The 12114-nt window shown below is 44.6% G+C and overlaps 1 protein-coding gene across 1 annotated transcript; it reads right to left on the bottom strand.

The window, feature by feature from the left end:
• Positions 1-289: 289 nt before the first annotated feature.
• Positions 290-3267, bottom strand: LOC149301855 (protein S100-A12-like). Its single transcript, XM_089483601.1, has 3 exons — positions 3251-3267; positions 1375-1549; positions 290-541 (listed from the first exon to the last, which is right to left on the bottom strand). The coding sequence occupies exons 2-3, from the start codon at positions 1525-1527 to the stop codon at positions 290-292; spliced, it is 405 nt and encodes a 134-aa protein (XP_089339727.1). The 5' UTR covers positions 1528-1549; positions 3251-3267.
• Between the last annotated feature and the right edge of the window lie 8847 nt (positions 3268-12114).

Genomic DNA, 12114 nt, shown 5'->3' with positions numbered 1-12114 from the left:
AAAATTGTATTGGTCTTTTTAGCTGCTGCATCACACTGTTGAGTCATGTTCAACCTCTGGTCTACTAGGACTCCTAGATCCCTTTCCCATGTCATCTTCTGTCCAAGGAGCCTGTCCCAAAGAAGCAAGAGAAATACCAGAGAGTTCCTTCAGAGAATAATTTTATTGCTTTATGCATGAGTATTCACTGCCTTCGAAACACCATTGACAGTATGATTTAATTTTTTTGTTGGTATGCGACTGATACTTCAATGCCTGGATTTGAAAGGAACCATGACCAAAGGGAGACTTAGTGCCCATGCCCAGGTCCGTGTCCATGGCCATCATCAGAACTGTGGCTGTGGCCGTGGCCATGGCCATCGTCAGGGCTGTGGCTGTGGCCGTGGCCATGTCCCTCGCTCAGGTCATGGGATCTTTTGTGAGCCTCTATAAGGGCAGCCCCCACCACAACCATGAATTCTGTGAATTTGAGTTTTCCATCCTTGTTCTTGTCTGCTTTCTGGAACAACTGTTTGATGTAAGCATTCACGTCAACATTGGGCTGTGGAAAGACAAGGAAAAAAACCAAAGAAATATGAACAAAGGGAACACAAGGAGGATACAACTGAGTCATGAGGAGCTCTTGAGGAGCTAAAGGGTTTTTTGATATCCTTAGAACTTAGGCCTAGGGCATGTTGAATTCATCCATCCACTAGCAACTAGAATGGGAATCTAGGGCAATCCGAAACCCTTGTAACACCTAGACCATCCCACCTGAAGAAGAAGTTTGGCTAAAAGCATTATGTTCCTGAAACCCTCTACCACTTAGAAACTAGAGTTGAAATCTGGAGGAAATCAAAACCATGTAACACCTAGAACCTGATGTTTGTCACATCTAGAACATCCCACCTGAAGGCTTCAGATGTTTGGCTGAAAGCATTATGTTACAAAAACCCTCTACCACTTAGAAACTAGAGTTGAAATCTGAAGGAAATCAAAACCATGTAACACCTAGAACCTGATGTATGTCACATCAAGAAGTTCCCTACCTGAAGACTTCAAATGTTTGGCTAAAAGCATGATGTTCCTGAAATCCTCTAGGTTCTAGGTATTGCAGGTTTTTTATTTCCTCTAGATTCCAACTATAGAGGAATGATGTAACATAATAGCAAATCTTCTGAAGTCTTCAGGTGAGATGTTCTAGATGTGACAAACATCAGGCTCTAGGTGTTACATGGTTTTGCCCTAGCTAGGTGACATGATGATTGTGGGGATGATAGGAGCTTTAGCTCAACATCTGGCGGTAGTGATGGTGGTGGTGGTCATGGCTCCCTTGACCTAGAGCTTGGTCCCACAACGAGAGATGGCTTTCCAGCTCTGCTCAAGGTAACCTACCGGCAAGGTGTTCTTCAAGAACGGTTGGGCCTGCTCCTTCAATAACTTCTCGAATTCCTTCATCTGCAGGTAGTCATCGATAGGGTTCAGAATACAGTACTGGTGGAACATGTTGACCATACAGTCCAAGGCCTTCTCCAGGTCGGTTTTCATCTCGCTGAGGGTTTGGGAGCAACTGAAAGAAGGAGAGGGACATTCAAAATGCATTAATAGATTTGCTGTGAGCATGGGCTCCAGAAAAGGGTGATACCAGGGAGCTTGATCCCACTCCCAACTAGACAAAGAGGTGCTGAGAAGGGTTGCCAAATTTCAGAGCCTGGCTCTGTGCCTCCAGTTTTCAGGGCCAGGAGACACAGGTGCCAACACTTCGGTTTTGGTGGGCTCTGCTCCGCACAAGAGGAAAGAGCTCCAGCATAGCTAAGAGAGCAGCAGATTGCTCCGGGCCACGTCCGCTATAGTGAGCATATGAGGGAGAACTGTAAGTAGAAACATACAGTTTTAGACTTTCCCAAGGGCTTTCTAGTCCAATCCCTTGCTATATAGGCATGCACTAATAAACTGGTGGAAGAAAGTGATAGAGAATACATTGAGCACATAAGAGTCTTCATATTCAAAGCTCATAGAAACGTAGCGATAGAAGAGACCCCCCAAGGGCCATCCAGTCCAACCCCATTCTGCCATGCAGGAATACACCATCAGAACACTCCTAACCAATTGCTATCTGTCTCAAAACCTCCAAAGAAGGAGACTCCACTGCTCTCTCAGGCAGTGTCTTCCACCGTCGAACAGCTCAACAGTGGAACCTAGAGATGTGTCTCCAAATGTTTAGGTAGACTATCTTTTTCTGTAGCTTGAACCTGCCATTCCGTGTCCTAGGATGCATCAACGCTGTAAAAATATTGCAGTTTGACACCACTTTGACTGCCGTGACTCCATGCTACAGAATCCCGAGATGCGTAACTTTGGGGGTACTAGCACTCTTTAGCAGAGGAGGCTAAAGACCTTGCAAAACTACAAACCCCAGCATTTCATAGCATTGAGCCATGGCAGTTAAAGTAGCATCAAACTGCAAGAATTCTCCAGTCTCTGGAGCTGCAGAAAAACAAGTTTGTGCCACCCTCAATATGATATCCGCGTCCCCATTAAAACCCATTTGGGGTCTTCTTGTTTTGTGCCATTGCATTGGCTTTGATTTATGGTGACCCTTTGGATGAGAGCCCATTGAGAAACCCTATTTATTATTATTATTATTATTATTATTATTATTATTATTATTTCTACTCCACCCCTCCTATAAGATCGAGGTGGCGATCTTACAGGAGCCCGGCTTGGGTCTTTCAAACGTAGCTGCTTTGATGCGACCAAACCATAGAATCATACAGTTGGAAGGGACCCCAAGGGCCATCCAGTCCAACCCCATTCTGCCATGCAGGAACTCTCAATCAAAGTCAAACCTGTTGTGCCTTCTTCTTATTTCCCTGCTGCATTCAGTTTCAATGTCCAACCAGCCAATGCTGTTTCAGAGTGGATTAAAGGACCCATGGGATCCTTTTAATCCTACAACTCTAGCCTTCTAAAGCAGCCATCTGAATACATGGAAAGAGACACACAAATTTACCAGGATCGGTATGTAGAGAGATCTTGGAGCACCTTTGAAACTCACCGCAAGAAAGAAGTTGACAGCATGTGCTTTCGTAGACGGAAATCTTCTTTGTCAGATGCATTTGCGATGCATCAGATGCATCTGAGGAAGTAGAGTCAAGTCTACGAAAGCTCATGGTGCCAACTTCTTTCTTTCAGTGAGTCTCAAAGGTGCTCCAAGATCTCTCTACATACTGGTTCTACAGACTAACACGGCTATATCTTTCAAACTTACCAGTAGTTACCAGAAGGTATCAGATCTGGGAGGAGAGGAGATGCTACCAATGCCGATATCCCAACCAGATGGCTTTTATACTTTCCTCGGAGTAGGAGTTTGGGTTGTTCACTCCTCCCATCTGCCCCAGAGGGTTTTCCCCCTTTCCAAAGATCTGGGCCTTGTGCAATGCCAAACTGTACCTGTCACACCCAGGTGTGTAAATCAAATATGCAAAGTGGGTTGCTTTTAGTAAAAGGCAGTCGGAACGCATATCTGACGGGTGATGAACAAGGAGAGAGATGTTTTCCGCCTTCCAAATGTATTACATTAAGGCCTAATTACTTTTTTTCCCCCTTTAAAGTTTGATCATCACAAGGTCTCTGTGCTAAAACCAATTGGAAAAGAACAAATAAAGATGGACAATGATGTTACGGATTTGTTCTGTTTGACACAGAAGCCTAACTTTGGTCAAGTCAGACAGAGACAGATGTGCTATGTGTGAAAAAGAAATAAAAAACAGGTCTTTAAAAATGTACAATCTCTAAGGTTTCCCATTTAGGTCTATTTTACATTTCATTTATTAGGTCTAATCTATATTTAGGCACAGAATGATTTCTGAGTCCACAAGGCATATGTTTTTGGACTTACTGTGGAAATGTGAAACTGTGGATAGTGGCAAACCTTATTGAAATGTGAAGTCGAAGGCTTTCCTGGCCGGCACCCATAGTTTTTTGTGGGTTTTTCAGGCTCTGTGGCCATGTTCTAGAAGAGTTTATTCCTGACGTTTCGCCGGCATCTGTGGCTGGCATCTTCAGAGAACGCTGGCATGGAAGAGAGGGGGTATATATATTATGCGACCCCACTCACTTTCATGCCAGCATTCGCTGAAGATGCCAGCCACAGATGCTGGTGAAACATCAGGAAGAAACTCTTCTAGACCATGGCCTCAGAGCCCGAAAAACCCACAAAAAACAATAGGATTGTGTCTTTGAATGTCATCTATATGGCTGACATCCTGTTGAGAAGTTACATCACTGCAAACCAGCTTCTGCTCATGTAAAGTGGAACTGGACTGTTGTGCAATGTTCATATTCTAAGGAAGGGAGCAGAGATGATGCCATTGGGATCACTCCACAAGTGGAATCAATGGTGTGGTTGTTCTGCAACAGTCCCAACACACATTGGCTGTGATATCATGGTCTATTGTCAGTAACTTAACACATGCTTAGAGGCATAGTTGAGACACTACCGAATCCTTCTGTGAATTATGAAGACGCATATCAGAGTGCCCTGCATTTCCTAGCCAATGTCTTGATGTGCGTTGTGTGCTGGATGCACATTGGCAGTCCAGAGCTATTGTCCATGGGTCCCGATGTACATTGATCCCAATGTAAAATAGTCCTGATGCACCTCGGTCTTGATGTGCAACAGTCACTTTCCTGGCTTCCTTGTGTAGTAATGCTATCACAGACCCTGGTTGAATACCAAATGTTCTGAAAATGTTCAGTAAATGCCAAGTAAGCCCACCATTAAGCCGCTTTTCTTCAGGGAATCGGTCCCAAGAAGCAGAACTCTATTATTATTATTATTATTATTATTATTATTATTATTATTATTACAATTATTATTATTATGTTTATTAAACCCCACCTTCCTCCCCATACAGGGACTTCAGGCAAATCCTTTGCTCTATGGGTCTTGACCAAATGGTAATGGCACATGCCTTTTCAGATACAGCATCTTAAAGATAAGAATCAGCAGGTGGCTTCGTGGAGAAAACTACAAAGAAATGCCTTCATGGGGTGTGTTTGGAGGTGCAGAGGTTGCAGATTATCTTTGGAAGTGTGGGCGCATGAATGCTTAGCCTCAGTGGAAAGTGTTTGCTTCAAAGCGTGCCTGCCAGGTTTGTTCATGGTTGTGTCCACACTTTGCCAAGAAGCCAAGAGTAATACATGGTATAGATAATACCGAGCTAGATAGAGCCATTCCAGATGCAGTCGGTATTGAGCCAGATGGAACAATACCTTGGTACAGACAATATGGAGTCAGAGGAATCAATACAGGACATAGGGAATACCAAATTAGAAGGAGCAATACTGGCTATAGACAATACCAAGCCAAATGGAACAATACCTGGTGTAGATAATACCAAGCTAGAGGGAAGAATATCTAGTATAGACAATACTGAGCTAAATGGTGCAATACCTAGTGACTGTAGACAATACCAAGCTAGGTCCCTAGAGTTGGAAGGGACCCCAAGGGACAGCCAGTCCAACCCCATTCTGCCATGCAGGAAGGAAGAATACCTGGTATAGACAACGCTGAGCTGAATGGAACAATAGCTAGCGTAGACAATACTGAGCTAGGGTAAGTACTGTTAGGTACAGACAATACTGAGCTAGCTGGAGTTATACTTGGTATAGACAATACTGAGCTGGAAGGAACATTACCTGGTGTAGACAATACCGAGCGAGGGTGAGTACTATTAGGTATAGACAATACTGAGCTAGAGGAAGCAGTATCTGGGACCGACAATAGTGAGATGAATGGAACAATGCCTGGTGTAGACAATACCAAGCGAGGGTGAGTACTATTAGGTATAGACAATAGTGATCTGAATGGAACAATTCCTGGTGTAGACAATACTGAGTGAGGGTGAGTACTATTAGGTATAGACAATAGTGATCTGAATGGAACAATTCCTGGTGTAGACAATACTGAACGAGGGTGAGTACTATTGGGTATAGACAATAGTGATCTGACTGGAACAATTCCTGGTGTAGACAATACCGAGTGAGGGTGAGTACTATTATGTATAGACAATAGTGATCTGAATAGAACAATTCCTGGTGTAGACAATACCAAACGAGGGTGAGTACTATTAGGTATAGACAGTACTGATCTGACTGGAACAATTCCTGGTGTAGACAGTACCGAGTGAGGGTGAGTACTATTACGAATAGACAATAGTGATCTGAATGGAACAATACCTGGTGTAGACAATACCGAGCGAGGGTGAGTACTATTAGGTACAGACAATATTGATCGGAATGGAACAATACCTGGTGTAGATAATACTGAGTGAGGATGAGTACTATTAGGTATAGACACTACTGAGCTAGAGGGAGAAATAGCTAATATAGACAAAACCGAGCTAAGGGGAGCAATATTCCTGATGTTTTGCCCGCTAGGACCAATACCTGATATTGACCTAGGACCAATACCTGATCTAGACGATACCAAGCTAGACGAAGCAATACTGGACATAGAGAATACCAAGCAATACCTGGTATAGACAATACAGAGCTAGGTGAAGCAGTACTGGATACAGACAATGCCAAGTTAGATGGAGCAACACCTGACTGTAGACAACACTGAGGTAGTCTGTGATTCCAGCTCCCAGAATCCCCCAAAGGCCATGCTGTTTGTGGATTCTGGGAGATGCATCCTCCCAGGCCTGCCATGTCTCCCTATAAAGTGTGTTCCTAGAGATGTGGCAAAGAGCACAGACTTTGTTTGTGGCACTGAATTTAGACATTCTCTGAAGTCAGGAAACATAAAGGGAGGAGTGAAGCAAGGGAAAAAGAAAAGGCATAGAGAGATTACCAGCCACAGATGCGGGCAAAACATCAGGAAGAAACACTTCTAGAACATGGCCACAGAAACTGAAAACCCCACAAAAAACCATAGAGAGATTTCTTCCCTGTTCTTTTTGCCCATCCCCATTGAGTCATTTCTTGCCAGGACTCATACCCAAGGCCCTATTAGGCATTGCTGGATTATAAACAGACCTTTGGGCAATTCTTGGAAATGTCTGTTCTGTTCTGCCACCACTCCTCTGCCAGTTCCAGATGGGGCAAGAACTGAACCAGCGGGTTCTTTGGGCGAGCCAGGTATGGAAATCCGGAAACCTATTCCTCCTTCCACTGGCCATTGTTTCCTGTAGTAGCGTATGAGACTTCACTTGCCGACCCACTCCAACTACTTGGCCGTTGCGGGTGAAACTTTGAAACGTTTCCTTTTAAAATGGAATTTGTGGTTGTTGCTGCATGCCTTCGAGTCGTTTCTGATGCATGGAAACCCTAAGACCTTTATCATGAGTTTTTCTTAGCAAGATTTCTTCAGAGGAGGTTTGGCATTGCCTTGCTCTGAGGCTGAGAGCGTGTGATTTGCAGAGGTCACCCACTGGGTTTCACAGCCGAGCGGGGACTTGAACCCTGGTCTCCAGAGATGTAGCCCAATACTCAAACCATTATGTCAGTTCTCTTCCCATGGGAGATTGTCATCAAAGCATATCTTTTTTCCTAGCTGGAAACATCTGTTCGACAAAAGGCTCACTTTGATGATCGTCTCCAATGGTTTCTAATAATTCAACAGGTTGCTAATATCCCAGAGGAGAGGGTCAAAATCCAAAATGACCTTTGTAGATCAGAAAGCTGAGCCACAAATTTCAGCAGGGAGAAATGTAAGGTACTGCACTTAGGCAGAAAAAAATGAAATGCATAGATATAGGATGAGGGGGTCACCTGGCTAAACAAGACTACGTTTGAAAGCAATCTAGGAGTCCAAGTAGACCACAGGTTGAACATGAGTCAATGGTGCAATGCAGCAACTAAAAGGACCAATACAATTCTAGGCTGCATCAATAGAAGTATAGTGTCTAGATCAAGGGAAGTAATAGTACCACTGTATTCTGCTTTGGTCAGGCCTCACCTGGAATAATGTTGTGTCCAGTTCTAGGCACCACAATTCAAAAAGGATGTTGAGAAACTGGAGCCATGTGTCCAAAGGAGGGCCACCAAAATGGCGAAAGGTCTAGAAACCATAAAGTCCTAAGAGGATAGTCTTAGGGAGCTGGGATGTTTAGCCTGGAGAAGAGAAGGTTAAGAGATGATATGATAGCCCTGTTTAAATATCTGAAGGGATGTCATATTGAGGAGGGAGAAAGCTTGTTTTCTGCTGCTCCAGAGAATAGGACCAGGAGCAATGGATTCAAACTACAGCAAAAGAGATCCCATCTCAACATTAGGAGGAACTTCTGGACAGTAAGAGCTGTTTGACAGTGGAATATGCTGCCTTGGAAAGTGGTGATGTCTCCTTCTTTGGAGGTTGTTTAAACAGAGGCTGGATGACCATCTTTCGGGGTGCTTTGATTGTGAGTTCCTGCATGGCAGAAGGGGGTTGGACTGGATGGCCCTTGGGGTCTTTTCCAACAACAATGCTGGTGTGTTAGAATCACAAAATCATATTCTGTGATTCAAACACACCAGCATTGTTGTTGGCTCTGTAAAGGGACCAGCATTCCCAATGGGAGGGTAAAAGATAATAAGGCCAGTGGAGACAGATGTCCGCCCTGAACAAATTAAAAGACAACTTGATGTTGAAAACCTGCAGAGGCAGGATGCAGACAGGTCTGAGCGTGTGGAATAGGGGTGAACTGGAGATTAGTGAAATGAGGGAATTGAATGACTCGCCTGTCTATTCTGCCTCTTTATTAGATTAGCGCATGGAGGATTTGCATGCTTGGAGCCATGGTAATCGACAGGGACTCAAGCAAAAACTCCCAGGTCAGAGAGAGTCTGCCCTTGAGCAACACCAGAGGCTGAGGTCCAATGATAACACTACACTTCTGGGTTGGTTGTTGTGGTGTGCCTTCAACTCATCTCTGACTTGTGGTGATGCACAGGCGAAACTATCATAGGGTTTTCTTGGCAAGATTTATTTCTTCAGAGGCCACCCAGTGGGTTTCTATGGTGGAATTGGGATTTGAACGCTGATGTCCAGAGTCATAAGTCCAACACCCAAACCTCAATGCTATGCTGGCTCTCATAGAATCATAGAGTTGGAAGAGAGCACAAGAGCCAACCAATCCAACCCTATTCTGCCATGCAGAAACTCTCAATCAAAGCATCCCTGACAGATGACCATCCAACCTCCAAAGAAGGAGACACCACCATTTTCTGAAGCAATGTCTTCCACTGTTGAACATCTCTTACTGTCAGGAGGTTCCTCCTAATGTTGAGATGGAATCTCTTTTCCAACAACATCAGGGACTGCCTGAAGGAAGAGGCCCCTCCCTCCTCAACTGTCATCTCGGCCTCAGAGGGAGCCATCAGGCAGACCAGCAACATCTTGGACTGCCTGAAGGACGAGACTTCTCCCTCCTTTCACTGTCACCTTGTATTTGTGTTGTATTCAATTTTTAATGTACACCGCTATGATCATTGAGGAATAGCGGTCTATAAATAAAACGTATTATTATTATTATTATTATTAGCTTGCATCCATTGCTTCATTGTGTCCCATTCTCTGGAGCAGCAGAAAACAAGCTTGCTCCCTCCTCAATATGACATCCCTTCAAATATTTAAACACGGCTATCATATCACCTCTTATCCTTCTCTTCTCCAGGCAAAACATTCACAGCTCCCTGTTTTACTTCTATTTAGGCCAGGAGCCCTGAAATCATATGACAGGACAGGACAGGACAGTTGTTGCTATGTACCTTCAAGTCATTTCCAACTTATGGCAACTCTCAGGTGAACCTACCATGGGATTTTCTGGGGCTGAGAGAATGTAACTTGCCTAAGCTGAAGTGTGTCAAGAGGAGGGCGACCAAAATGGTGAAGGGTCTGGAAACCATGCCACATGAGGAGCAACTTAGGGATCCTAGTATGTTTAGCCTGGAGAAGAGACGGTTAAGAGGTGATATGAGAGTCCTGTTTAAATATTTGAAGGGATGCTGTTGAAGATGGAGCAAGCTTGTTTTTCTGCTGCTCCAGAGACTAGGACATGGAGCAATGGATGGAAGCGACAGGAAAAGAGATTCCACCTAAACATTAGGAGGAACCTCCTGACAGTAAGAGCTGTTGGACAGTGGAAGTCACTCCCTCAAAAAGTGGTGGAGACTCCTTCTTTGGAGGTCTTTAAACAGAGGCTGGATGGCCATCTGTCTGGAGTGATTGGATTATGAGTTCCTGCATGGCAGAATGGGGTTGGACTGGATGACTCTTGGGATCTCTTCCAACTCTATGATTCTATGCTCACCAGTGGGTTTCCATGTCTGAGTTGGGATTCTAGCCTTGGTCTCCTGAGCTGTTATCCAACACTCAAATGACAACACCATGCTGGCTCTCTCTACTCTATCCCTACTCTAACTCTCACCCCTCTCAAACACATTTCCAGATGCACTCTTCTCAGATCATAGGCTACATTAACTCCACTCATACTCAAACCCAAAGTTCCTCTTTCACTGTTATCCCCGTTTAAATATTTGAAGGGATGCTGTTGAAGATGGAGCAAGCTTGTTTTTCTGCTGCTCCAGAGACTAGGACATTGAGCAATGGATGGAAGCGACAGGAAAAGAGATTCCACCTTAACATTAGGAGGAACCTCCTGACAGTAAGAGCTGTGCAACAGTTGCTGCCTTGGAGGGTGGTGGAGTATCCCTCTTCAGTTTTTCAACAGAGGCTGGATGGCCATATGTTAGGAGTGCTTGGATTGTGTCTTCATGCATGGCATAAATTTGGCCTTTGAGGATCCCTTGCAACTCCAGGAGCCTATGATATCTTTGCCTATGATATCAGCCTATGATATCAACCATCTAGTACATAACTTGTTCTGGTGGCATCTAAGGGCTACTGGGTGAGTGGAGGGATTGAATATGCTCCAGGTGTCAATTTGAACCTCAAAGGAGCTTTCCAGGTTGGTGACCCTATGTCAAGAGGCTAGGGCCCAGCATCTTGGACAACTCCTGCAAAGTTTGGATGAAAAACCTGGAGCGGATCCACCCCAACATGCCCCTCACCTGACATGGAAGTCGTCAGCTGCTCTTTGCTTGAGATGTTGTTTGGCAAACTCATCTGGAGCAGAGACTGTGGCAATTATTTTGAAGTCATAAGACGTCTCCTTTGACCAGGAAGACCTGTTGATGTTTCCAGAAGGTGAATCAGTCTGGAAAAGGTCAAAATGTTAAATGGATTGGGCTCGTGATGGAGAAGGCCACCCAACCAAGAGCTTCCTTCCCAGCATTTCTATCTGCACGTATCCAGGGCCTCACCCATGGGAGCCAATTGGGTTGTATACACAAAAACAGTTGCTTCACAGTGTCTCTGATCCAACAGCCGAACCATGTCCAAGAGATGCAAAGTCAGGAGTGTCAAAGCAGAGTTGCAAAACCATGATGGATTAGGTCCCTTGGCTTTCTCTTCCTGCTGAACTCATCCATTTGTAGATGGCACTGTTTCCCCTCCAAGGTTCACTGGGTGCGTGCCAGGAAATTCCTTGATGTTCCCGTAAGAAGCACTTTGCAGAAGTGACGGATTAAAATCCACACTAGCGTTGCATCATTGATACTCCTTGCAGAAGTGATTGGGGCGGCTCTGATATTAGTAGTTTGTTGAACCTGAGCTGGGTTGAATTTCCAAGGATTTCCAAATCATATATTCAATCTCAAGTTGTTGTTGTTATTGTGATGGGTCTTCAAGTCAGCTCCAACTTAGGACAATCCTATCCTAGGGTTTTCTTGGGCAGAGGAGGAATGCCACTGTCTTCCTATGAGGCTATGATAGCACAACTTCTCCAAGGTGGGCTTCTTTGGCTGAGGGGGAATTCAAATGCTGGTCTATTCTTTCTCCAATGCTCAGACCTCTACACCATGTTGTCATGTGTTGTTCTGTGCCTTCAAAGTGGACTCTAAAGTATGGCAACCCTATCCAAGGGTTCTCGATGCAAATGTCTTCCAAAGAGGTGTGCATGGCTTTCCTCTAAGGCTGAGAGAGCGTGACTTGTCCAAGGTCACCCAGTGGGGTTTCCATCGCTAAATAAGGATATGAAACCTGATCTCCTGGAGTCCTAGTCCGACACTTAATGCACTACATCATGC

This window comes from Sceloporus occidentalis, unplaced genomic scaffold, assembly GCF_023333645.1.
Source record: "Sceloporus occidentalis isolate IW3139 unplaced genomic scaffold, rSceOcc1.0.p SCAF_20, whole genome shotgun sequence".
In the NCBI taxonomy this organism is placed as follows: Eukaryota; Metazoa; Chordata; class Lepidosauria; order Squamata; family Phrynosomatidae; genus Sceloporus; species Sceloporus occidentalis.
The sequence above is the reverse complement of the archived record's forward strand: the minus strand, read 5'-3'. Positions and strand labels throughout refer to the sequence as shown.